This window comes from Trematomus bernacchii, unplaced genomic scaffold, assembly GCF_902827165.1.
Source record: "Trematomus bernacchii unplaced genomic scaffold, fTreBer1.1, whole genome shotgun sequence".
Classification (NCBI taxonomy): domain Eukaryota; kingdom Metazoa; phylum Chordata; class Actinopteri; order Perciformes; family Nototheniidae; genus Trematomus; species Trematomus bernacchii.
The window spans coordinates 228,329-256,218 of record NW_022987629.1 but is presented as its reverse complement, the minus strand read 5'-3'; the positions used below and the strand labels follow the sequence as shown (position 1 = coordinate 256,218).

Genomic DNA, 27,890 nt, shown 5'->3' with positions numbered 1-27,890 from the left:
CAAGATCTAAGTACTTCTACCTTTACTCAAGTACCAGATCTGAGTACTTTTACTGAAGTACCAGACCTGAGTACTTCTATCACCTCTGATGAAGTACATCTTATCTTATCTTATTTCCTTCGGGATAAACAAAGTATTCTGACTTTGATTCAGAGTGTGAATTCTCTTTATTATAGACGACCTTTGATACCGGTGTTCCGGTCGGTTCTCTCTGTAAGCCTAATTTATCTCAGATATACAGAGAGATATCAATACATGCTGTTTTTAGGGTGTATTATATGTAAACTGCTCTTTATTTATTAAGTAGGAAGCCTGTGTCATTATGTAATGCTCTGTGTGGATTTTAAGGTATGTAATAACAGGAACGCGTGTGGAACTCACCTGCTGCCAGCTCTCCTACTCTGCTAGTGAATGTAGTATTTCTGTTATTAATGGACAATCATCTACAGAACTGTAATATGTACATGTAGCTCTTTATTGTGAGATTTATCTGGTATTCCCCCTGTAGCCACGAGCAGCTGAAGACCGGAAACACGTCCCCTTCAAAATAAACGTAAGTGACTTATTGATACAAAGTTATTCCTAAAACAGAGGAGGGAGAAGTACTCAGATCTTGTACTTGAGTAAAAGTAGAAGTACTCAGATCTTGTAGTAAAAGCAGAAGTACTCAGATCTTGTAGTAAAAGTAGAAGTACTCAGGTCTTGTACTTGAGTAAAAGTAGAAGTACCAGAGTGTAGGAATACTCTGTTACAGTAAAAGTACTGCATTCAAAATGTTCCTCAAGTAAAAATAGAAAAGTATTATCATCAGAATATAGTTAAAGTAGCGACAGTAAAAGTAGTCATTGTGCAGATTGGTCCATTTCAGAATAATATATAATTATTGATGCATTATATTCTGCTTATTTGGGTTTTTTCCTCTCCTGTAGCGTGTTCTATAGGTTGTACTGCATGTAAATCAGGGGTCTCAAACTCAAGGCCCGGGGGCCAAATCCGGCCCGCGACTTCATTTTATGTGGCCCCGCAAGAGCTTGCAAAGAATATAATACGTTTATTATACGGTCACGTGCCACTTTACAGAAGCAGGTTGTCCATAAACTACATGTCCCACAATGCATCTCGTTTTGTGACATGCGCACTGAAGAGACTTGCAATTATTTGCCATGGACTTCTGCTTTCAGACGTAGTTAATTACTAAGTTATTATACTATCCGATAATAATCCAATTCAGAGGCAATAATGTAATATAATACATAATTTTTTAGGCTATATTATATATTTATATAGTTACAACCGGCTCTTTGAGTGCAACCTTTATGCGAATGTGGCCCGCGATGAAATTGAGTTTGACGCCCCTGATGTAAATGGTCTGCAGAGGCTAAAATCAATAAATAGACAAATAAGAGTTATTAACCCTTAGAGTCCAATCCTAGCACTTGTAATAACTTCCTGTATTTTCTCCCCTGTTTGTCAGCAATGTCTACATATTTAAATGTAATAAAAAGTAGACTTTGCAATAAAAGAAACAGACAACTGTTTTTCAGGAAAAAAAACGTTAAAATTGAAACCCGTTGTGTCAAATCCTAATAGCAATAACTTCCTGTATGTTGGGAAAACACTGAATGTCCTCTTCCAATATGAGAGTAACAAAGGTATCCCAACTGTAGCTGTGAACATGACAGGATGTATGATTACCTAGAAGAGCATCAGGACTGTTTGAGGCATATGATAGCTATGTGATTAACATGATGATTCAGCCTCTATGGAGATAGACATATGACAAGCATGCTCATTTCTGACGTGGAGCTAATCTGAAGTAAACATTGAATACTGCTTTCTATTCCTCCATCTTGTGACTGTGTAACTCCCTCTCTTGGATATCAGCATGTGAAGGACACTGTTCAGGAACTAGTTGATGCTCTGTATGTGATGACTACTTCCATTCTGGTGATGATCATAAATACATGGATCCTGAGATTGAAGCTCAAGCCGGGGACCAGGGAGATTTTTCTAACACTTTATTTTCTCCCTGTGTGTCAGCATGGGCGTTAAAGTATCACTGATCCTCGCGGTGCTCTTCATCCTCCTGGACCTCATCCTCACCACCGTCCTCTTCACACAAGGCTCTCACTGGAGCGTCTTCAGGGAGGAGGCGCTGAACTTTGACCTCCTGAGTTCAGTGTTGGACCTGTGGGGGTGCGTGCTGCTCCGGGCCCCCCTGCTGCTGGGAGCCTGCATCGGGGTGTCCTGGAACAAACAAGATGGCCCCCCGAGGGTCTCCACACTCTCCACCCCCGTGCTGCTCCTCTGCCTCGTCATCATCACCTTCGCCCTGGCCAAGATGCTGATGCTGTCCGAGCAGGAGCCGCTAACCCAGGTAAACACAGAGAACATAGAAACTGCCGGATGCTAACTTAAAGGTCTCCTATCATGCAAAATGCACTTTTTGATGTCTTTTATACATAAATATGTGTCCCCGGTGTGTCAGGAGACTCTCAAAGTGTCAGAAAATAAAACCCTCTCTCTTTTCCTCCGTACCCACATCTCTAAAAACGGGGGAACAACGGAGCTGATCCAGATTTGCGTCCGATATGACGTAATATCTCAAATGTGGGCGGGCTTTACACCCACGGCCCTATCAGAAACGTTGCTATCAGAAACAATGAGACGTGTTCTGGAAGTACTATGGTCTGTGTTTACGTTAGCATCGCTAACACTCAGAGCTAACCTGTACTGGAGAGCATGTGTGTGAAGAAGCAGGAAATAAAAAGGAACTCACCTTGTGGTGTAACCGGCAAGAGAGAAAGAGTTTGAGCTCCATACTGTTTCAGAAATAATCCTTGATGTGGTTTGGAACATGATATGGAGTTTAATCACGGCAGCATTTAGCTGACTTTCTGCTGCTAGAATTCTGAGTAGGCATTAGCTCCCCCTCCTCTTTTTCTTTTTAAAGCTAAGGACCCAGAATCAGAGCTTCTCTAACGGGGCTGAAATAGAGGGATTTGAGGCGAGAATGACTGTTTGGTTCATAGACATGTTTTTTATACATTAGTATATATCTGAGACCTATAATTCCTAGAAATAATAATAATAATAGCTTGCATTTATATAGCGCCTTTCAAGGGACCCAAGGTCGCTTTACAAGTAATATAGCAAAAACAAACATAACAAAACAAAAGTCAGACAGACAGGCAAAACAACAGATCGATTAGGGGCCGAAAGCCTTGGCAAACAGATGGGACTTGAGGGCCCTTTTGAAGGCGTCGAGTGTGGGGATGTTGCGAATCTCCGCAGGGAGAGCGTTCCAGAGGGTGGGGGCTGCCACACTGAAGGCTCTGTCCCCGAAGGTTCGCAGTTTGGTGCAGGGGGGTGGTAAGCAGGCCAGAGTCTGAGGACCACAGGTTCCGGGGTGGGGCATGTGGGTGAAGGATGTCCGATAGGTACTGGGGGGCAAGGGCATGGAGGGACTTGCAGGTAAGGAGGAGTACTTTGTACGATATACGGGACTTGATCGGCAACCAGTGTAGGTGGATGAGGGTGGGAGTGATGTGTTGCCACGGCTTTGTGTGTGTGAGTACCCTAGCAGCACAGTTTTGGACATACTGGAGCCAGTCCAGGGTTTTTTTGGGAACCCCGAACAGGACACCATTGCAGTAGTCCAAGCGGGTGGTGACAAATGCATGCACGAGGGTTTCGGCAACCGACTCCGAGAGTGACGGTCGGAGTCTGGCAATGTTCCTCAGGTGGAAAAAGGCCGATTTGGTCACAGATTTGACGTGGGAATGGAAGGAAAGGGTGGAGTCAAGGATGACACCCAGGTTGCGGGCTTCAGGAGATGGGGAGATAGAGCAGCCGTCAACCTCGAGGATGAAGTCACCAACCTTCTGGAGCAGGGCCTTGGGTGCCACAACCATGAGCTCTGTTTTCCTGCTGTTTAGTTTGAGGTAGTTGGAAGACATCCATGTTTTGATGTCATGCAGGCAGTTGATGAGAGACTGAGGGGGGAGCTGGGAGGATGGAGTGGTGCTGAGATACAGTTGGGTATCATCAGCGTAACAGTGGAAATTGAGTCCATGATGTCGGATGATCTGGCCGAGGGGGAGCATGTAAATGGTGAACAGGAGGGGGCCAAGCACAGAGCCCTGGGGTACGCCGTAGTGGACTGGGGCCGGGGGTGAGTTTGAGCCACTGATGGAAACAAACTGTTTCCTGTTATGGAGGTAGGATGTGAACCAGGACAGCGCTGTGCCAGTGACACCTGGTATAGTATAATAGGAGACCTTTATATATGTTGGACAATAAGCATACGTTGCATTAATTAGCATTAGTTAACATATGCCGATTTGTACAATTCTGATGTTGTTTTTGGAGGTTCTTGATGATGTTGAATCAATTTCCGACATTTTTAGGATCCAAAATGTCAGTTTTGAGTCCCCTAACATTTTTAAATTCATCAAATCAGCCCACTGGGAGTACAACTATGTCCACCAGCTTCCCTCTGTCATACTGATACTACATCTTATTTTATTTATTCTTTCTTATTATCACTGTGTATATTCTCATGTGTAATACCTGTGTTTCTGTCTTGTTCTGAATGTCCCTACGGGGATCAATGAAAGTCAATTTTATCTTATTTGATCTCATCTCATCTCCTCTCCTCTCCTCTCCTCTCCTCTCCTCTCCTCTCCTCTCCTCTCCTCTCATCTCATCTCATCTCATCTCATCTTATCTTTCTAGCAGCCCTGGTTTCTGAGCCTCATCTGCTGGACCTGCATCTCCTCTCTGCTCGTGGCGCTGATCTGGAATCAGATCGGGAAGAAGGAGGCGGGGAAGAGTCCAGACAGAAGCAGCAGAAGAGGAAGAGGATGTGAGGCAAGTTTACAATCACTTCTGGTTAGACGAAAACTGCATTTCATTGTCTTAGTACTTCAAAAGATTCAAGATTCAAGCCTTTTATTGTCATTCATACATAGCTACAGTTTAGTTATGTCGATGAAAATCTGAAGTCACAGGCTCCTCCAACAGTGCAGCACAAAACAGATAAAATAGTGCAAGTAAATACAATAAAATAGAATAGAAGTAGTGCCTTAAGAGTCTACACACAAGTGATACATAATTTGTAAGTTGCAAACAAATTAATGTTCTGGATGTTGTTAGTTCAGGTGTTTAACAGTCTTATGGCCTGTGGAATGAAATTGTAAAACTTGTACTCTGTTCAATGACAATAAAGTTGAATCTTATCTAATCTAATATAGAATAGCACAGGTATAAAACATATGATCAAAAGCTACAGTGCAGTGTAAGATATGAATAGTTCAATTAAAAGCAGCGGCAAAAAGACAAGGATTTATAGCGCTGAAGATAACTGTAACAATCTCTCAGAAGAGGTAACAAGAACCAAAATGTCCATGTTAATCCCTCTGGGGCCATTTTACTTAAAAAAGCCACTTTTCTAAATTGCGACCATTTCCAAGTTGGCTGCCATTTCCAGCCGAGGAAGCAGTATTTTCCCACAGAATTGTAACCAATGGACATATTTCAGGGGTTTTGGAATTTAATTATAGGCTTCATTTATGCTGGGGACGCTGAGGACATGTCCCCACCACTTTGCATTAGGATAAGTTGTTAAAGATGTTCTGAAATAGCGTCCATAAAGAATTGTACAATTTAAGAAAGGTTTATTTGCACAAGAGAACATGGACAAGACTATTCACACTCTTTGGATGTATTTCTGGTGACCCAAGAGGTGCAGTTTGGACCTGCGACACGTTTAATATTAGTTATAATTTAATAGAGAATAGCTTTGCTGCAGCGTAGCATAGTTACTGCACCAGTTGTTAAAAAAGGATAGTAAGAATATGTATGTACATTATTTGTATTGTTTGCGGGGGGCGCTTAATGCAGTATTGTTTTTTTAAATCTGCAAAAAGTGTCCCCACCACTTTTACTAACAAAGTGACGCTCATGCATTGAATTATGTGTTTATGACTGTGAGGAAGTCACATTTACTGTTTTAGAAACCTCTTTTGAGCTTTTTTGTGTCATTTTAAACACAGAATGTAAGAATGTGGGGCTTAGAAGAAAGCATTTGGGACTCTAAACCACATTAATACTAATGCTAGTCTTCTATGTTAGCAGAATTAGTTAGCAGAGATTAAACACCATGATGTCAGCAGTACTGCCTCTACTACTGCACTCCTACACCCCAACATACCTCCAACACCTCCACCACCGTGCATATTAGGCTACCCAGTTGTCCATTGGCAGGTGTTGTTTATAGTATGGCAAAGACATGTTAAAAATAAGCTTCTGAGACCTGAAGTTGGTTTCCACTTGGTCAAAAGTGTATGATTTGACACCAAGATAATTTATAAAGGGCGAGTGAAAGTGATTTTATGGTAAAAAATGACATTTCCATTTAAAGAAATGTTGTTTTTTTTAGTGGCTAACAGGCTTTTTGAAAAGAGTAACCTCAAAAGAGTTTGAGTGCCAATGTTAGTACTTTTCCCTGGTGTTTTCAATTATCTGCAGCACTATTAAAAGTAGTAGTTGCAGCGGACCTGATCCAGTTATGTGGAGCATAATATATATATATATATATATATATATATATATATATGTTTATATTTAGAATCAGTAATATTTATTTTTATCAATTTGACACTGCTTAAGTTTGTATAGTATAATAATTCTCATGTTTCATTTCATTATTATTATTATTTATTTTTTTGTATTATTGTTTTACACATTCGAATCAAATCAAATCAAATAATAACTGAACGCTGCTTCTCCAGGACACTGAGAAGCTGGTGGGAAGAGCAGAGGAAGAGGAGGAGGAAGAGGATGTGGAGAGTGAGAGGAAGAAGGAGGAAGAGGAGGAGGAGATGAAGAGTGGATCTGGGGCGACACTGGGACGTCTGCTGTCTTACTGCAGGAAGGACGGAGGGCTGCTGTCCGTCGCCGTCCTCTTCCTCCTCGTCTCCGCTGTGTGTGAGTCTGCTTCTCATACAAAACCTTAAAGATGGGAAATATGGGGAAAATCCAATATCACAATATTCATTCACCAAATACCTCGATATTGGATGATATTATTTTACTAAATGTTTAATTTTGGCTTGAACACATCAAAGTGTAACTCAATAGAAGCTCCATTAGCTGTTAGCCGTTAGCTGTTATTTAGCTGTCAGGACTGTGCTGTAGACTGTGGGTGTTTCTCAATCTCGAGTAAAGCTGCTCCAGAGCCACTATTTCAAGCATACTACGTCATCGAGTGCCGCCGAAGTACTGTTCCAATCTCCAGCATACTTGGAAATCTACCGAGCCCGGCGTACTCCGTTTGGAGAAATATCGAGGCTGCACATGAGTAGACTCCGCGGTCTTAAAATCCCCACAATGCTTTGCGCATGGACCAATTTCCCCAAATCTGTGGCGGAAGATGTAAGGCGGGGCCTCTCATATGACGCACACCTGCACACTTGCTAGCGTGTTCCACACTTCGTTTTCCGAATGCCAGGAAGTATTCTTGACTCGCTTCTGAAGCAAGATGCTCGGCAGACATGTGCTACCAAGCAAGCGTACTCGCGATTGAGAAACACCCCGTGTGCTAATACCTAACAGCTAGAAGCTAATGCTAACTAGCTCTCCTGCTAATTTGAACCCTGATTTGTTGAAATCTCAATATCAGACCCCAGAGCTGGGATATGAAGAGAAATATCCAACACAGTCTCACGGCATTTCGTGTTATAGTCACGAAATGAATCTATTGATTCGTGTTCACCAACACGATTTTCCCATTTTTTTCGTGTCACACAGAACGATTTTAAAAGCAATGTAAATAATAACAAATTAGAAGGAAAAACAGATTTAAAAAAATACAGATTTCAGTATTCTGACACAGAACGATTTTAGAAGCGATGTATTTATATTGGTAGTATGTTTCGTGCCTGCACCAAATAATAACAAATTAGAAGGAAAAAAAGATGACAAAAATACAGATGTCAGTATTCTGAGGCTCTGAGCCATTTCTTTTCCTCACTGACGGCAAAAACACTCAGACATTATACAATTTAAAATAAAAGGGATAGGGTTAGGCTTAGGGTAAGATATTGAGTAAGAAAATGTGTTTATGAACCACACAGCTTCTGGTCTTCCAAGACCCGACCGGACAAAAAGACGTGTTGCAGGCACGAAACATACTACCAATAGAAATACATTGCTTTTAAAATCGTTCTGTGTGACACGAAAAAAAGGCGAAAATCGTGTTGGTGAACACGAATCAATAGATTAAATTAATTTCGTGACTAATAACATGAAATGGCGTGAGACTGGGTTGAAATATCACAATATATATTTTTTTTTAACCAAATACCTTGATGTCGAGACGATTTTGTAGGATTTAAAGATATTTATACAATAACATTTTGATAGATTATCTTCAGTCATGTGCGTTTAATGACCCTTTTGTCACCAAAAACTAAATTTTACAAGATTACCGTGAACACATCTTGATAAAGTTAGAATTTACCTTGAACTCATCAAAGTGTCACTCAATGTTAACGCTGTTAGCTATTATTAAACCTTAAGGACTGTGTGCTAACTTAAAGCAAATGACTAACAGCTAATGCTAACTAGCGCTGTTGTCAACCCTGATTTGTTAGTTTTGCTGAAAATGGCTTGAACGCATCAAAGTGTCACTCAATCTTAACGCTGTTAGCTGTTAGCTATTATTAAACCTTAAGGACTGTGTGCTAACTTAAAGCAAATGACTAACAGCTAATGCTAACTAGCGCTGTTTTCAAACCTGATTTGTTAGTTTTGCTGAGTATGGCTTGAACACATCAGCATGTAATCGAATGCAACCTCCGTTAGCTGTTAGCTATTAGCTGTTATTTAACCGTCAGCACTCTGCTGCACACTGTCTGCTAATACACAACAGCTAATGCTAACTAGCTCTCCTGCAGATTTCAACCCTGATTTGTTGAAATATGAACAGAAATATCACAATATTTTTTCCAAATACCTCAATATTACATGTTTTACATTTTCACCCAATGAGATTTTGATGAATATTGTAGCTAACAGCTAAGGGAGGTTGCATTAAACTAGACGCGTTCAAAGCACACTCTGCAAAATGTAATATTGGGGAAGGGCAAATTCTAAAGTTATCAAGATGTGGTCAATGTTATCTTGTGAAATGTAGTTTTTGATGAGAAAGGGTCATATAATGTTTCAGCGCGGCAGTGCTCAGGGTTTAATATGTCTCTAGAAGCGGTTAAAAAGTATTGCAACTGGGTTTAATTACTGGGTTTATGATTGTGTTACTCATCAGAGATTACACAACACTCAATGACTAACTCAATGTCGAAATGTATGTATTGGTGGACTCAAGGGCTGTCCTCAAGTAAAGAAACACTTACTCGAATAACACTCATTTGAGTTTGTCAACTGATGAATAACTTTATTTCATCCATCCATTATGCCAGTACTTTCTCATTTATGGGGGGATTAAAAGACATTTCCAAAACCCCTTCTGTAAAAGCCTTTGACTATAATATGAGAACTTTCTCCTATGTTCACATTTATGTTCACTATATTTGAAAGAGTCGCTCCCCCGCTCATTTTCAGGTTCTTATCAGTATATAATGTCTCTACTGGGACATGTCTCCATGCGTGTGGGAGAGAAACTCCCTCTGTAGGATCACAGGGATTTTAGCCTCTGCAGACCGTTGACATGCACTAAAACCTATAGAACAAACTACAGGAAAGGGAAAACTCCAATAAGCATTATGGGGTTTTAAAAGACAATTAAAAAAGTTATTGTTATACAAAGAAATCTTATTTAACCAAGACCAAAACGTCAGATTAGTCGATTAATTCACTAAAAGGAGGAAAAACGATTTGCACAGACATAATAAAAGAAACAGACAGAGAGATCAGGACAGAGCAAAGTGGATTTATTGTTGAAGATATATTGCATATAAGTCATTTAATACATAATTTACATGATATTCACATGATGTTCACATGATGTTCACATGATATTCATATGATATTCACATGATATTTACATGCTGTTCACATGATGTTCACATGATGTTCACATGATATATTCACATGATATTCACATGTTCACATGATGTTCACATGATATACACATGATGTTCACATGATATATTCACATGATATACACATGATATTCACATGATATACACATGATATTCACATGATATACACATGATATATTCACATGATATACACATGATATTCTGATGTTCACATGATGTTCACATGATATACACATGATGTTCACATGATATATTCACATGATATACACATGATATACACATGATATATTCACATGATATACACATGATATTCTGATGTTCACATGATGTTCACATGATATACACATGATATTCACATGATATACACATGATATTCACATGATATTCAAATGATATATTCACATGATATACACATGATATTCTGATGTTCACATGATATACACATGATATTCCCATGATGTTCACATGATATACACATGATGTTCACATGATATACACATGATATTCACATGATGTTCACATGATATTCACATGATGTTCACATGATATACAAATGATATATTCACATGATATTCAATTGATATATTCACATGATGTTCACATGATATTCACATGATATACACATGATGTTCACATGATATACACATGATATTCACATGATGTTCACATGATATACACATGATATTCACATGATATACACATGATGTTCACATGATATACACATGATGTTCACATGATATACACATGATATTCACATGATATTCACATGATGTTCACATGATATACACATGATATTCACATGATATACACATGATGTTCACATGATATACACATGATGTTCACATGATATACACATGATATACACATGATATACACATGATATTTACATGATATATACATGATATATTCACATGATATTCACATGATATATTCACATGATATTCACATGATATTCACATGATGTTCACATGATGTTCACATGATATATTCACATGATATTCACATGATATTCACATTATATTTACATGATATTTACATGAAACTAACATGATATTTATTTGTCCTTTTGTCCTGCAGGTGAGGCCTTCATCCCGTACTACTACGGGAAAGCGATCGACAGCATCGTGGTGCACCAGAGCATGGAGTACTTCGTTAAACCTGTGATCATTCTGTCAGTGCTCGCTTTAGTCAGGTGAGCATTTACACATTTAGACGAGTTACACATTATCTTCCAAGTGGAGCATTTTCAAGATAAATCTTCCTGAATTGTAGGTGATACGATTCATTTTTAAAGGAACTCATTCAAAATGATTGCACAAGTCACCCAAAGACAACATAAACACAACTCACGATCGGCGAAAAGCCAAATTAAATCGATGCTCCCTGATAAACTCAAACGCATAAATATATCAGCAGGCTGACCAAACATTAAAGGAACAGTTTGACATATTTCTGGGGAAATCCTCCAGTTCTGTCTTTAATGGTTAACCTGGCTAACAACCATCTGAGAAGCCTTCACTGGAAACTGTCTGGGAGAAAGGAACAGAAACTTAGCAGGAAGGTGTGCATAATAAACCATATCAATCGTTGTCGTCGTCGTCTTCATCATCATCATCATCGTCGTCGTCATCATCATCATCATCATCGTCATCATCTATATCTGTTGTTCTACAGTCACAGAGACCTTCATTGGAAACACCTTAAGTGGGGGTACATCCCAAGTGCCAATGAATGGAAACATCCTCTCAGAGAAAGTGTGTGTGAAGGTGTGTATGTGTGTGTTAGTGTCAGGATCAGAGAACGACAGCTTTCCTCTGTCCCAGTCCAGATTCACTCTGACCCTCTGGAGCTCCTTCTGCAGGCTGAGAGGAGTTTCTGGACGTGGTAGTGACTGTGCTGAGTATTTACCTCCATTAGACAGTATTCTCCATAATCCAGACCCTATGTCTCCCTTCCTCTGGACAGACTCTGCTAACACACCCAGTACCCAGCCTGTATTGTCTCCAACCTGGACATCCCAGCTGTGAGTCCCTGAGTTAAAGCCCTCAGAGCCCAGGACAGACCAGTAATCATCAAGCCTCTCTGGATTATCAGGACGTTTCTGTCTCTCTCCTCGTCTCACTCCGGTCAGATCTTCAGACAGGATGAGGTCTGGATAAGCAGTGTTTGGGTCCAGGATGAGAGGAGAGTAGGACACCAAGTCCTTCATCTTGCTCCAGATGTTGAAGCTGAGGTTGCCCAGGTGTTTGGCCTGGTCTATCAGAGCTCCTGAGGGCAGCTGTGGATCCTCCAGCAGGGGGCGCTGCAGACTCTCCACTGCAGCCTTGTAGTTGAGCAGGAAGGAGACGTCTTCAGCTCTCAGCTCCTCCTCTGTGGCTCTGACTGTGTGTGAAAGAGCTGCTATCTCTCTGCTCACAGCCTCCATCTTCTCCTCCATCATCTTCCTCTTCAGCTCCTCTTCCTCCCTCAGTGCAGCCATCCTGGCCTCCTCTTCCTCTTCTAGAAACTGGTGAAGCTTCTTAAACTGCTCCTTAATCTGCGTCGCTGTGCGTCGAGCCTGGACCTTCAGGTGTTCTGCTGTTTGATCAAACTTCACTTTAACTTCTTCAAAAGTCTCTAACTTCTTCTTGAAGGGCTGCAGAGTTTCCTGAAGCTCCTCTTTGAGATCCTGAGCAGCTTCATCGATGGGTCTGAATCTGTGTTTGTTGTGTATTTTTGAATCTCTGCAGATGAGACACACTGGCTGCTGATGGTCCAGACAGAAGAGTCTGAGTTTCTCAGAGTGCAGACTGCAGAGAGCCTCTGGAGATCTCTGATCTCTCTCTTGTAGGAAACTCTCACACAGGTTCTTTAACACCAGGTTACAGGGAGGTTCATAAACTGAAGATCTCTTACAAAGTGGACACTCTTTGATGACTTTCTCCGTCCAACAGTTCTGCAGACAGTCTCTACAGAAGCTGTGGCTGCATGACAGGACCACAGGATCTTTAAAGATGTCATGGCAGACAGTACAGCAGAGATCTTCCTCTAATCTGGAAGCCATGTTGTCTGTGAGTGAAGCAGTAAACTCAGCAGTAGCCGCTCCCTGTTCCCTGAGACTTACTTTCACTTTGAGTCTTTGTTCTGGTCAAACTCTCAGTGTGTGGATTCAGCAGCTGCTTGAAGTGGAAGGTATTCCAGTATTCCCTCCTGTTGACGTCCTCTCAGTGGAAGAGGTGTGTTTGGTGTGAAGTTGAATATTGTATTCTGTCTCTCAGCGTGTGTGTGTGTGTGTGTGTGTGTGTGTGTGTGTCATCTCAGTGAGGCAGAATAACAGCCTGTTTCCTGGTTGGTCTCGTGAGTCAGGCGATAGGAGGAGCTTTATCATGACAGTTCATCCGGAGTTTCATTCCAAACCGCATGAGTCATCTGTGTTTCCTCATTTCATCCTGTACACTGCTTCTGTCTCTGTTTTCTTTATGTAATGGTTCTTCAACACGGAGTCTGTGACAAATAATGTTTGAAATGTTTTTTAAATATGTCTGAAAATACACTTTACAGCAGGGGTCGGCAACCCCTGGCACGCGTGCCACCGTAACCAGTGGCACACTAGGAATAAGTGTGCAAAATATTTAAATTGTATTTTCGGATCCTGAATGAGACCGCTGCCAGATCGCGTCTCCCCGTTACCTGCAGAAGGAAGCCATGCAGAGCCCCGCTCTGTTTAACTCCAGGTGACTTTCTGCCGCTTTCCTCCGTGGTGCAGGGCTGATCGTTTCACCACGGAGGAAAGCACAAATTGCAGTACCCATAAGGAGCTGTACAAATACCACAGTTTTTGCGTGGCTGTGTCTTTAGTTGAAAGCCCAGTGGCGATCTGCTCATCTCTCATTGAAATAATATGCTACAAAGGGGCGGACTGGCCATCTGTGTGTTGAACTTTCCTGTCGGCTCCCAGACCGTAGTCGAGGAGGGCAGAAGCAACAAGCTTCAGGTTCAATAACCCACTTTAGCTTAAATGACTGGAGAGAGGCGAGCTCTTCTTGGGAAGCCGTTGCATTTATTTAGCTGTTCTTCTGTTTCACAAAATACATCACAGACCTCTGTTTTTCTGCTGCCTCGTTTCTCTTCCAGAAACATACACACGCTCCCTCACTCTCGCTCTACCATCCACACACACACACACGCACACGCCACACCCCTCTCTCTCTCTCTTAAAGGGACAGCGATCTCATCTCACTCTGCATGACCCATGTGTTCTGGAGAATCACAGAACGGACGATCGTCCTTATTATTATGCCGTTTAAACCAATTATTTAAATGTATTTGTTAAATTCGGAATTATGTAAGTTGTGCTGACAGGTCCACACACTGCTTCCCCGCAGCGAGGCTCCCCCCGCCCTCCTGTTGATAGTTCACCAGCGTCAACCAGCGTCCTCAACCCCCCCCCCCCCACCCCCCCGTTGACCATTCTCGATCGTTGGCACGCTGATAACAATTCATTTTTTTAATGGCACTTCATATCAAAAAGGTTGCCGACCCCTGCTTTACAGTATCTGAAATCCAACATAATACAAACAAAGATAAATCTGCATTTTTTTACTAAATAAAAATGATCCAACCTGCTACCCCGTGCTTGTCAGACAGAACTCCAGCTATATTTCTCCCAGTCAGTTTTATTCCTGCAATGTAAATGTCATCTTTGTTGTCAAAACTATCACTGTTACTAGATAAATATTATTTTCTCTTCTTTTTCCTTCCTGTTTTTGTCCCGCTGCTCCTTTCATACTCGTCTACCTCCATCTTCCTTCCGGTCTCTCGTTCTGCCCCTGTAGTCAGCTCTATAGGTTTCTTTGTGTGAGTGGTCTGCAAAGGAGGGAACACGGCCAACTTTAGCCGCCTTTAGCTTAGCGGTGGTGACTTGAAGTCATGTGAACGTGCTGTAGTTCCTTTATAGCCCAACATTAGCCACCTTTAGCTTAGCGGTGGTGACTTGAAGTCATGTGAACGTGCTGTAGTTCCTTTATAGCCCAACATTAGCCACCTTTAGCTTAGCAGTGGTGACGTGAAGTCATGTGACCGTGCTGTAGTTCCTTTATAGCCCAACATTAGCCACCTTTAGCTTAGCGGTGGTGACGTGAAGTCATGTGACCGTGCTGTAGTTCCTTTATAGCCCAACATTAGCCACCTTTAGCTTAGCGGTGGTGACGTGAAGTCATGTGACCGTGCTGTAGTTCCTTTATAGCCCAACATTAGCTTTTTACTTACTTAAATTCAGGGACCTCTGCAGAAATACGACATCCCTCCACCACTCCTTCCTTTAAATGCTTTATAACTTCTCTATTCTCTCCCCAGTTCTCTTGCAATGGGAGTACGTGGAGGAGTCTTCACGCTGATATTTGGCAAATTAAACCTTCGTCTCAGGAACCATCTCTTCAGGACGCTGATGAGGCAGGAAATCGCCTTTTTTGATGAAAACCATACAGGTATTAAAGGAACATCCCTTAATTCTTATTATTAGATTCTACCCCTCTAGTACTGGTGATAACTCACTTCAGTAAACTTAGTAATACCATAGTGTCGAAATATTCTGATACGAGTAAAACTCTTACATTCAAAATGTTTCTAAAGCTAAAGTTTTAAGTATTAGCATAAAAAATATACTTTAAATACAAAATGGACTTATTAAAATGACTTTATAGCTTAATATAAAGTGCTCCCAAATGTAGTGGAGTAGAAGTACTTCAACAATTCCAGTACTTTAGTAAATATACGTCGCTCCCTCAAAAATATATATACCGTTATTTATTCTAAAATGTAAAATGTATTCCTGCTAATTATCCCCCTTTTGGAAAAGATGTTTTACTAATCCAATTACGTATTTCTTCCTGTCGATGTAATGGAATAACATCAATAAACATTTTTATTTCCTGCCTGTATCTGTAGGGGACATTATTTCCCGTCTGTCGGCAGACACCACACAAGTGAGCGACCTGATCTCCAACAATATTAACGTGTTCTTGCGGAGCATCGTTAAGGGCGTCGGCTTCTTCATCTTCATGTTCGGGATGTCCTGGAAGCTCACATTGGTCACCATCATGGGATTCCCCTTCATCGCTGTCGTCTCCAAACTCTATGGAGATTACTACAAGGTAAAGTACATTTCTGAACTGAATGTGTTGATTATTTTAATTGTAGTAACAAGCAATATCTCTACATTAATGCGTAGATGGTGTCAGGCTTACGCCGACTTCTGGGTGGGCGGGGATAATGAAAGCCAATTTGATAAATGTCCGCAATAACAAGTGCAAAGTTCGTACCAAATTTCGTAAACATTGGAGCAACAATATGCAACTATGGACTTACCACTCGCTAGGGGGGCGCCATAGAGCATGCTAACCCTAACGAGCCATTTTACTGCATTATTTTCAATTTTGTGCCAATTCTGACGTCTAAAATATGATAGTTAGTTACGACTTAATCTCTACATCAATGCATAGATGTCGTCAGGCCTACGTCCTCTGAAAGCGTGTCATGTTTTGAGCATATGGGACGATGTTCAGATGATCAGTCGTTAAAAAATTGGAGTTTGCTAAAGATACAGGAAAAATGCAGACTTTTCAAAATGGCCGACTTCTGGGTGGGCGGGGATAATTAAAGCCAATTTGAAAAATGCAATAACAAGTGCAAAGTGCGTACCAAATGTCGTAAACATTGGAGCAACAATATGCAACTATGGACTTACCACTCAATAGGGGGCGCCAGAGAGCATGTTCACCCTTAGTTACGACTTAATCTCTACATCAGTTCGTGGATATCGTCAGCAGATGGGACGATGTTCAGATGACTCGTGTAAATCCTGGTACAATGGGAGTTCGTAAAAGTTTGCTAAAGATAAAGGAAAAACCTGAATTATGCAAAATAGCAGACTTCTGGGTGGGCGTGGACAATGAAGACCAATTTGAAATATGTCCGCAATAACAAGTGCAAAGTGCGTACCAAATGTCGTAAACATTGGAGCAACTATATGCGACTATGGACCTACCACTCAATAGGGGGCGCCAGACAGCATGCTAACCCTTACAGGCCATTTCACTGCATTATTTTATAATTTTGTGCCATTCCTAATGTCCAAAATATGAAAGGTTAGTTAAGACTTAATCTCTACATCCATGTGTTGAACGTGTCAGGCCTAGTCTCTCCTCAAGCACGTTATTAAATAATAATAATCTGCACAAAATCAATAGTTTCCTTGCCCTCATATGATGTGACCATAATCAAAGGGTTTATATTTAGTTTTCTTTAGATTTATCCATTGTTCATTCTCTGTTATGGAAATGTATGCAAATTAGCACTTTATTTTGTAATCCTTCATCTATTTTATCTTCAGAAATTGACCAAAGAGGTGCAAACAACCCTTGCAGAGGCGAATAAAGTTGCAGAGGAAACTATTTCGTCGATGAGGACGGTTCGCAGCTTCGCTAACGAGGAGGGGGAGGCCGACACGTACCTTAGCAAACTCCTGGTCATGTTCCAGCTCAACAAAAAACAAGCGCTGGCCTACGCTGGGTACATGTGGTCGAGCTGTGTACGTATCAGAACATGTAAAAAGCTACATCTGTCTTTTTAAATGTTGTTTTCTTATCTGTTATCCGTGTCTTTCAGATCTCGGAGCTTGCTTTAGAGATAGCCGTCCTCTACTATGGCGGCCATCTTGTCGTCAGCGGGCAGATGAGCAGCAGTTCTTTAATATCGTTTTTTATATACATGCTGGAACTGGGCGAATGTCTCGAGGTATTTCATCAGTTTTACTTCTTTATTTAGTTTTGCCTGAGTGAAGATACTTGGCAGTTCATCAATAATAGGAATATTTTATTTATCCTTTGGGTCATTTTATGAAAGTTGCTCAATTTTCTCCATTAAATAAAAAGAATAAAGAATACAATATATATTTAAACATAAAGTTAGAATGTGTAATAAAGAATACAATTAAATAAATATATTAGTACATTTACATTTTAGTTATTTTTTATCTTTTAACTTTTTAACTTTTTAATGCTATTTTATTTCTATTTCTGAAATATTCTGGACTGTTTATTTCTCTTATGTACATTGCCTTGTGTTTTTCTATCTATCTATCTATCTATCTCTCTCTCTCTCTCTCTCTCTCTCTCTCTCTCTCTCTCTCTCTCTCTCTCTCTCCTCTCTCTCTCCTCTCTCTCTCTCTCTCTCTCCTCATCTCTCATCTCTACCTCTCTCTCTCTCTCTCTCTCTCTCTCTCTCTCCTGCAGAGCATTGCCTCGGTGTACACGGGGCTCATGCAGGGAGTCGGAGCGGCAGAGAAAGTGTTTGAGTATCTGGACCGGGAACCCAAACACCGGGCTGACGGCACCGAGGCTCCGGACACATGCTCGGGTCTGGTGGAGTTCAAAGACATCACGTTTGCATACCCGACACGCCCCGATACCGATATTCTCAAGGTTCGTTCTCAGGGATCTTTCTGCCAACACACAGATTTGTATCCTGCATACACACCCACAAAAACACATCAAATCGTGAGGAATGATCGTGGATGGTGTGCTGTGACTTTTCCAAGAGATTCGCTTAGCTGTTTTCACGCAAATCACAAAAAACTGCAAACTTTTCCCCCCATAACAATGAATGGGAATCAACGTGACCAGGGGCCTCATTTATAAACGGTGCGTACGCACAACACATGGCATACACCAGTTTCTACGCACTGTTTGTGATTTATAAAAAATTAACTTGACGGGAAACTGTGCGGTCCTCCACGCAAACTCTGACCCATGCGTACGCACTAAGTACAAAAACGGGAGAGACGAGAAACTGCGACACCGTTGGCAGAAGGAAGAATGGAGAGAAATATGTGGAAATAATACCATAAATAAAATGTTACCTCTCATTTATCAAATATGAAGAATTCATTTTCAAACATTGATTAAAGCCAATCTTAAAATGATGAAACAAACGCCTGTTTGAGACTCCTCAGTGCACACAAAAACATAACTTGGAGAAATAAATAAATACGGAAATGTTATTGATCACCCCTCGATTATGTTCTCTTGTTAAGAAATGTTTTCTCATAAATGATGCGGTAAGCAGGAGGATAGAATAACGTCTAAACTGACGCCGTTTTGCATTTCTATAGGTTGTAGATACGAGCATGGTTTTATATACTATCATGTTTAATCGTGTTTTATGCCGTTTGCCAAGACTTGATAAGTAGCTCGTAAAACACAGGAGGTATGGAAACTAAGAACACCATATGTGGTAAATTGTACAGCTAATATAACACAACACATTAGTTGTATTTCCTTTAACTGGTGGATTATGGATCTATAGTTGCTGATCGACAGCTGGAACACAAACCACCAAATACAACAAAATAATTCAGATCCAGTCGTCATGACTACACTCCGGAGGGATTCCCCGATCATTTCTTACAGTTTCTCATCAAGGGGGGGGTCTCCTGTCCCCGGGACAAACACACTGCCTAAGGAAGGTTATGTGTATTTTTTTTGTCATTAACTTTTTTCGGACCACTTATTTATTTATTTTGGTGACGATCCGACCTCCATGCTGCTACTCTGGTTCAAACTGCATCCACCAAACAATATGATTTATCTCGACCTCCCCACAATAACCAAAATCTGACACGGTGTGAGATGTCTTTTTTAGCTGTTCTGTCGTCATTTCCTGCGATCTTCTTCATGCAGTCAGTCAGAATGAATGAATGAATGAATGAATGAGCGTCTCTTTGACTATTTATAGGCAAATATGGGCGTTACGTGAAGCCTGCAAAAGCTGCGCGGCATTTCGAGTTGATTGTGATTTGTGACTTGCGTAGGATGTGCCGTACGCAAGTCCTGTGCCGGTACGCAGTCTTTTATGAATCGGAAAGTGTCGGTGCGTATTTATTTGCTTTGTCCTACGTAAGCAACCTTCCCACGCCAATCCTACGCAAGGCTTTATAAATGAGGCCCCTGAGCTCAGAATCATCCTACTTTGAGGTCACACTGATTCGCCATACTTTAACGTAGAAAAAAGATCTAAAGTTTAAACGGCTCTCCAGACTCTTAACTTTATTGGACTAAAAGTTTTTTTTATATAGACGGAACGGTTTTCCTAAAATCACAGTTTAAGTTTTGGTATATTTGTATGGTTTTTCAGATTTCATAATGGGTGTGTGTGTGACGGAATGTTCAGAGTGGATGACATCATCACTCAGAGCAGTGGTCACCAACCAGTGGATCGATCGAGTGCGGTGCGGGTAGATCGTAACAAAAGAAAGAAATGTAAAAAAAAAGAAATGTTTAGATGTAAGCCTATCATCCACCACCCCGTTAGCAGGTGCCACTTGATTGACGTGTCTTTGAGACATTCCCTGTCGCTCCCGAAAATAATAGACTGACTTCAAGTGATGCTGCATATTTCTGAACTCACTGCACTTATGGTAGATACCAACGACAACAAAATGAACATATTTTACCGTGATGTAATTGTAATACACGTTTCAAAATGATGCCGGAATAACTACATACTGATACCGGTTAGTAAAAAAACATGAATTAATGCTTTGACAAGCCTGCAGGCGAAAAACCTTTTATATGCGTGTTGTCTGAATGGAGATCGGATCGATCAGGCTAAACTAACGTTGTATCTGCTGCGTCCACACTCATAACAACGTGATACAGACACAGCAACTGTTGTATCATTATTGTAAATAACTAGTTTTAATGTTAAATGTTGCACTTGCATGAATCTTCAGTGGATAAGCCTCACAGTTAAAATGGCTCTTTATGTTATCTGCTCACTGCATTGTTTTTTTCTTTGTTGTTGTTGCTGTCAACAAAATAATGTACTCAAACAAATGGAAAATAAGCTACATACATTTATATTTAGGATTGTAATGAAGGCATTAATGAAACTTAAAATGATAGGTATGATGTAAATATATTTATCCTTTTTGACATGTTAGTTATGTTGTGTTCTTGGTTCAATCAAATTGGAAGTTGCACCAAATGATTTGTTGTAATTCAGATGCAATTAGCCGACATAAAAGGCGTCAAATTGGAAGCACTGTCTGGGCCGTCTTTTTCACTCAATTCTGCAATATGTAGATCTCGCCTTTCACCAAGGCGGGGATCTTGGGCTTAAAAAGGTTGGTGACCACTGACTTAGAGAGTAGAGGTGGCTTAAAATCTCCTGAAAACAAATTCTTAAACCTGCTATAAATCCCATAATATTCACTCCTTTCTCATAATTTTAGATGTTAATTCGGTAGCTAAATGTGTCAGTGTCGTCTCCATGCCTTCATTATATCAAATTGACTTACACATCTGGCCCCAAAGTGACGTTGAGTGACCAAAACTCCAGCTGCCTCACCCATAGACGCCCATGTGATGTTAATATAAATATTTTTAAAAACCCAATCACCCCCGTTATAGCCTGTTCTGATGATTCTGATTTAAGTATTTATATGAATTAAGAAAACCAGTGTAATACAAAAATACCCCTTAAGTGTAATCGTCTATATTTGACTTTTTTTGTCATTTTTTTGACCTGTAGATGAATAAATGCTCCTGATTCTGTGTGTTTTGCAGGGGGTGTCGTTCACGCTGCGTCCCGGCGAGGTGACGGCCATCGTGGGGCCCTCGGGGAGCGGGAAGAGCTCCTGTGTGAGTCTGCTGGAAAACTTCTACCGTCCGCAGAGAGGAGAAGTTCTGCTGGACGGAAAACCTGTTCACACCTATCAGCACGACTACCTGCACTCCAAGGTCAGAACAACAAAAAGACCCATAGAGTGACTGTATCCTCACAGGAAGCTCAGGAAGAGGCATGTTTTTCAGATTAAAAGTACCAGTTACTTTAGTTTGAATGTGTGTTTGGTGGCGTGATCATTATTATTTAGAGTCATTGCGTGCCTATTGATTTGAACACGATCCGTGTATCCATCATTTCCTGGTCTTCTCTAAAGAAGAGGGACCAATGAAAACGTTGTCATGTTGCCGTTGTTCAGCATGGAAACATTCATTAGCTAACAATGACATTATTGTTATATTAATATAAAGGGAGGTCAGGTACTCTTTAAAACAGATGCTAGTTATGGGTACTTTTTACTGAAGTACATTTCAAAGCCCATACTTCTGTATCTGTACTTCTACTTGAGTAAAATGTGTGTGTACTTTTGCCATCTCTGGTTATGGATGTTCTTTTCAAAAATAGTAAATAGTAGATCATTCCTCCATGTTGTTGTTTGCAGATCGGTCTGGTGGGCCAGGAGCCGGTGCTGTTTGCTCGGACGGTGGAGGAGAACATCACCTACGGCCTCAGCGACGTCTCCATGGAGGCCGTGGAGCAGGCGGCCACCAAGGCTAACGCTCACGAGTTCATCAGCTGCCTCCCTACAGGCTACCAGACAAGTAATCACTAAACAGTTCACCTATTTCTGTGTTCCGATCCTTTAGGCAGCATCTCTCTTGTTCAATGGGTTTTATTTTATTGGATTATTGCAGAAAGTTATCTCAATGTTTATGATACTTACACGTGTAGTTCATTACATTACATGTCACTTGTTAGACGCTTTTATCCAAAGCGACTTGCATACTCAATACTGTGGGTAATCCCCACAGGAGCAATTTGGGGTGAAGTGTCTCAGGGACACAACGACATGCTGACTGCAGTGGGGTTTGAACCTGTGACCCCCTGATCCGAAAACCAATGCACAACCCACTGCACCACACGCCTACCTCAGTTCTCTAGTTCAGCAGGATAATCTCCACATAATAACACCACTTTATGATTTCTGAAGTAAAAAGCTAACGTTAGGCTATAAAGGAACTACAGCACGGTCACATGACTTCACGTCACCACCGCTAAGCTAAAGGCGGCTAATGTTGGGCTATAAAGGAACTACAGCACGGTCACATGACTTCACGTCACCACCGCTAAGCTAAAGGTGGCTAATGTTGGGCTATAAAGGAACTACAGCACGGTCACATGACTTCACGTCACCATCGCTAAGCTAAAGGTGGCTAATGTTGGGCTATAAAGGAACTACAGCACGGTCACATGACTTCACGTCACCACCGCTAAGCTAAAGGCGGTTAATGTTGGACGTGATGACGTTTAATCGTCTCATTTAGACACTTGTTGGCAACCATGGTTTTTAAATCCACCAGTGGGGTCAATAACATAACAATTATCAAGGTGATGTCAACATAACTTAATGATCGTAACAAGCCTTCATGAATTCCGCAAAACGCATGTCTTTATAATGTATAACGAAAAAACCCTGCTCAATTTATTCTATGAAGATGTGAGTCAGTAACGTTATTATCCTGATTGTTTCCCAGGTGTTGGAGAGAAAGGCACCCAGCTGTCGGGGGGGCAGAAACAGAGGGTGGCCATTGCAAGAGCGCTGGTCCGAAACCCTCGAGTCCTCATCCTGGACGAGGCCACCAGCGCTCTGGACGCAGACAGCGAACACATCGTGAGTGAAAAGCTGCATCAGTCAGATGATAATGTGCAGCAGCAGTAAGTGAATGCATCATTGTTCAGATGCAGTTTAGAACAGCAGTAAGTCCATTAAATGGTTGAAACCAGAACCTCCCACCTATAACTGCTGGATTCAGAGAGTGTGGGATATCCACCACATGGAGCAAATAACATTTATTACGCCTACAGAAAAATACATTTATCAAGCGATAGGCCCCTGTAATGGATCTACTAATACAGTAAGAATTGTTAACACCTTTGTATGTCACTTGTTTTCTCTTTCTGAAGATGTGGATGTGACTGAAATATATATTGTATTGTATTATTTTTGTTTATTTACTATTAATTATTTTTCTTATCTCCTAAGGTAGGCCATCTTTATTACATTTCTTTTTTAGCCCTGGAGTGGTACTCTGTTACTGGTTGTCTAATACTTGAAACCTATTCAAGATTGTATTGATACAGCTGGAAAAACTGAAGATGTGGATGTGACTGAAAGATATATTGTACTGTATTATTGTTTGAAGTTCTAAAAAAAGAGCAGCAGTAAGTGAACGCATCACAATTCAAATGCAAGCAAATGTTATGTAATGTTAGGTCACGTGACAAATGGCTAAGTCACCAGTAGCTATTTTGCATATGACAGAAGAAGCGTTTGGATCCTAACGAGTTAAAGATCAGTCGGTTTATGTCTCCTCTCTTCAGGTGCAGACGGCTCTGAACAGCATCATGCAGGACCACACGGTGCTGGTGATCGCCCATCGGCTCAGCACGGTGGAGAAGGCGGACAACATCATCGTCATCGAGAGCGGCCGCGTGGCCGAGCAGGGGTCTGTTGGGTTCTTTTGTTTGAAGACCAAGAGTTAGTGCATTCACACCAGCCTTCTATAGTCCGGTTGAATCGAACCCTGGTGCGTTTAGCCGCTTGGTGCGGTTCATTTGGGTCGGTGTGAACACAGTCCGAGACCTCTTAAGTGAACTAAACAACCGGACTCTGGTCCGCTAAAATAGGTGGTCTCAGAACGCTTGCTTGCGAACTCTGGAGCGGTTCATTGCTGGTGTGAACGCAGTCCGCACCAAAACATAGGAAGCGTAGTATTTACGTGTCACAAGAACGCGGATGTCTTCAACTCTTTAGCGAAAGAGTCTTTCAAGACATCCGCGGTTGTTTAGTTAAAGAGTGAAGCAGGATGAAGTGTTGAACAGTGTCGTGTAAAGTAAAAATGCTCCGTCAACTACATCAAATTAAGAACACCTGTCGTCTGTGAAACGCCCCTCCTTACTGCAGAACGTCTCTCATTATATGTGTTATAATGTTTTTTAACGGACGTTGTCTGATTATATAATCATATGCGCGGGCCGGTGCTCCATGGCGGAGGCTCCAGTAGAAATTGCCGGGATTTGCGTTTTTACCCCCTTAATGTCTGATCAATGGTTGAACAGCATTTCCGTGCACATGACTTGTGTTTAAAGTTTATAGTCCGTTTGAGTTTTGCCCGTGTGAACGCAAACCGAACCTTCTGAAAAATGAAACAATGTAACAAACTGTCGTCTGGTGCGCACCAGAGAAGCGGACTATTAGGTGTGAATGCACCCAGAAGACCAGGAAGCTTCTCGAAAAGTTTAATAGTATTTATTAAAGGTCCCCTGTTATACTGTTTCTTCATCAATATATTACAGGTCTCAGATATATACAGAACCTGTCTCTGATTGGCTGAAACACCAAACAGATCATTGCAGGATCCCATAATCCCCTCTGTTTCAGCCCTGTTTTCAAAGTGCTGATTCTCTGTCTGTTACTTTAGATGAAAATAAGGAGCCCCTCCCCACGCCCCTCTGAGAGATATGTGGTTAGAAAGAACACAATGGTGCTCTAGGAGGAGATTCAGGTGATAAGGGGGGGGGGGGGGTTACCTTGGTTGCTGATTGGCTAATGGTTACACAAGACAAAACATCATTATGACATCACATAGTGGCCAAAATCTGATCAGCTCATTTTCAGACAGGTTTTTATAGAAATGGATCAGGACTAAAAGAGAGAGAATCTTTGTTCCTGAAACTTTCAGAGTCTCTTTACACAGAGGGGACACATGGTGATGTAGAAGAGACATGAAGAAGAGGGGACACATGTTGATGTAGAAGAGACATGAAGAAGAGGGGACACATGTTGATGTAGAAGAGACATGAAGAAGAGGGGACACATGTTGATGTAAGAAAGAGACAGTGAAGAAGAGGGACACATGTTGATGAAGAAGAGACATGAAGAAGAGGGGACCACATGTTGATGTAGAAGAGACATGAAGAAGAGGGGACACATGTTGATTAGAAGAGACATGAAGAAGAGGGGACACATGTTGATGAAGAAGAGACATGAAGAAGAGGGGACCACATGTTGATGTTAGAAGAGACATGAAGAAGAGGGGACACATGTTTGATGTAGAAGAGAGACATGAAGAAGAGAGGACACATGTTGATGTAGAAGAGACATGAAGAAGAGGGGACACATGTTGATGTAGAAGAGACATGAAGAAGTGGGGACACATGTTGATGTAGAAGAGACATGAAGAAGAGGGGACACATGTTGATGTAGAAGAGACATGAAGAAGAGGGGACACATGTTGATGTAGAAGAGACATGAAGAAGAGGGGACACATGTTGATGTACGAAAAGAGACACATGTTGAATGGTAGAAAGACAGAAGAGGGGACACATGTTGATGTAGAATAGACATGAAGAAGAGGGGACACATGTTGATAGTAGAAGAGACATGAAGAAGAGGGGACACATGTTGATGTAGAAGAGACATGAAGAAGAGGGGACACGTGTTGATGTAGAAGAGGACAGGAAAAAAGAGGATTTTGCATAATACGTGACCTTTAAAATTCCGGCACAATATATTGATTATTTCTCCCAGGTCCCACAGCCGGCTGATGGCCAGCGAGGGGCTTTACTTCAAGCTGGTGCAGCGGCAGGTTCTGGGCATCGAGACGGGAGCCGAGGTCCTCAACCCAACGCAGGAACTCAGCTGGAAATCTGACGGAGGACAGAGGAGGAGGAGGAGGAGGAAGAGCAGCAGCAGCAGCAGCAGCAGCAGCGAGGCGGAGAGAAACATGCGCTACTGAGAATAAAGTGCAGGGTTTAGGGGATTTATGCATATGAAGGGATTCAAATCGCAAAAAAAAGGGACGCAAAATGAGTTCAAGACACAGAGAATCACCAAAAGGAAGACAAAAATGATTTTTAAAAAAGATGCAATGCTACCACAAAGAGACACGGACTTTTTAAAATTATTTTATTTATTCTACTATTTCAACAATTAGACAGTTTATCCACCCGAAAAACACACACAATTATTAGAAGTGAGAGGGCAGAAAGTAGAGTTTATACAGAGGAAGCTACAGGACACTGAAAACACTCCAGGAACTTTGTGATTACTGAACACATGGCATTCAGCTATATAATGTACACTTAGGTAGAAAAAAGAGGTTCACAATGACTACAAAGAGACAAACAATCACACAAAGGGACACTACATGATACAGAGAGACACTAAATGATACAGAGAGACACTACATCACACAAAGGGACACTACATGATACAGAGAGACACTACATGATACAAAGGGACACTACATGATACAGAGAGACACTACATGATACAGAGAGACACTACATGATACAGAGAGACACTACATCACACAAAGGGACACTACATGATACAGAGAGACACTACATCACTCAAAGGGACACTACATGAACACAAAGACACTAAAATACAGACAAATAGACACTTAACTGCTGCAAGAGGTGCAAAATGGTCACAATCAGACAGTAAATGAGATATGAAATGAACACAAAGACACATAACCACGGACACATAGACACAACACTGTTAAGAAATGGAGCAAAATGAGTACAAAGAGGTTTAAAAATGCAACCTTTTATTCAATAATCCACCTATATGTAATGTGTCGTGTCAGAATCATCTGTTAAAACACGCAGAGCAGCTCCATGGAGTTTAAATGAAGTTGAATGTATTCAAACATATCAGAGAGGAAATAATACTTGAATAAACTTGATTACTGATATGTTAGCTTTATCATGTTGCTGTTAATGTTCTGTATAAGGTTTGTTTAATGTGTCATTATCGCACTCCAGACTGATCAATGATCCATCTGTTGGTGCTTTCTTGTGTTTTGTTGCAGTAGCAGGTGCTTTGTGTTTATTGTCTGTTTAATTACATCATCATTATTTAAAGGGGACCTATCATGCAAAATGCACTTTTGTACGTCTTTTCTACATGAATATGTGTCCCCGGTGTTCCAGGGA

General features: G+C 41.2%; 2 protein-coding genes across 6 annotated transcripts; one reads left to right on the top strand and one right to left on the bottom strand.

The window, feature by feature from the left end:
- The first annotated feature begins 183 nt into the window (after window positions 1-183).
- abcb9 (ATP-binding cassette, sub-family B (MDR/TAP), member 9) lies at window positions 184-27,883 on the top strand. Of its 5 annotated transcripts, none has more exons than XM_034132977.1 (16): window positions 184-348; window positions 509-553; window positions 2,041-2,377; window positions 4,738-4,872; window positions 6,795-6,990; window positions 11,142-11,256; window positions 15,399-15,529; window positions 15,990-16,195; window positions 17,434-17,631; window positions 17,709-17,837; window positions 18,335-18,523; window positions 21,668-21,841; window positions 22,327-22,486; window positions 23,420-23,556; window positions 24,267-24,391; window positions 26,476-26,683. In XM_034132977.1, the coding sequence occupies exons 3-16, from the start codon at window positions 2,042-2,044 to the stop codon at window positions 26,681-26,683; spliced, it is 2,439 nt and encodes an 812-aa protein (XP_033988868.1). In that variant the 5' UTR covers window positions 184-348; window positions 509-553; window position 2,041. The 5 variants fall into 5 exon arrangements, with proteins under 5 accessions (XP_033988868.1, XP_033988867.1, XP_033988869.1 ...); XM_034132976.1 differs by having other exon boundaries at window positions 184-413; XM_034132978.1 differs by having other exon boundaries at window positions 184-553; window positions 4,741-4,872; window positions 26,476-27,883.
- On the bottom strand, window positions 11,341-13,384 carry LOC117484551 (nuclear factor 7, brain-like). The gene has a single exon (XM_034132981.1). It carries the CDS (start codon window positions 13,105-13,107, stop codon window positions 11,719-11,721), a length of 1,389 nt encoding a protein of 462 aa, XP_033988872.1. The 5' UTR covers window positions 13,108-13,384; the 3' UTR covers window positions 11,341-11,718.
- Window positions 27,884-27,890: the final 7 nt, after the last annotated feature.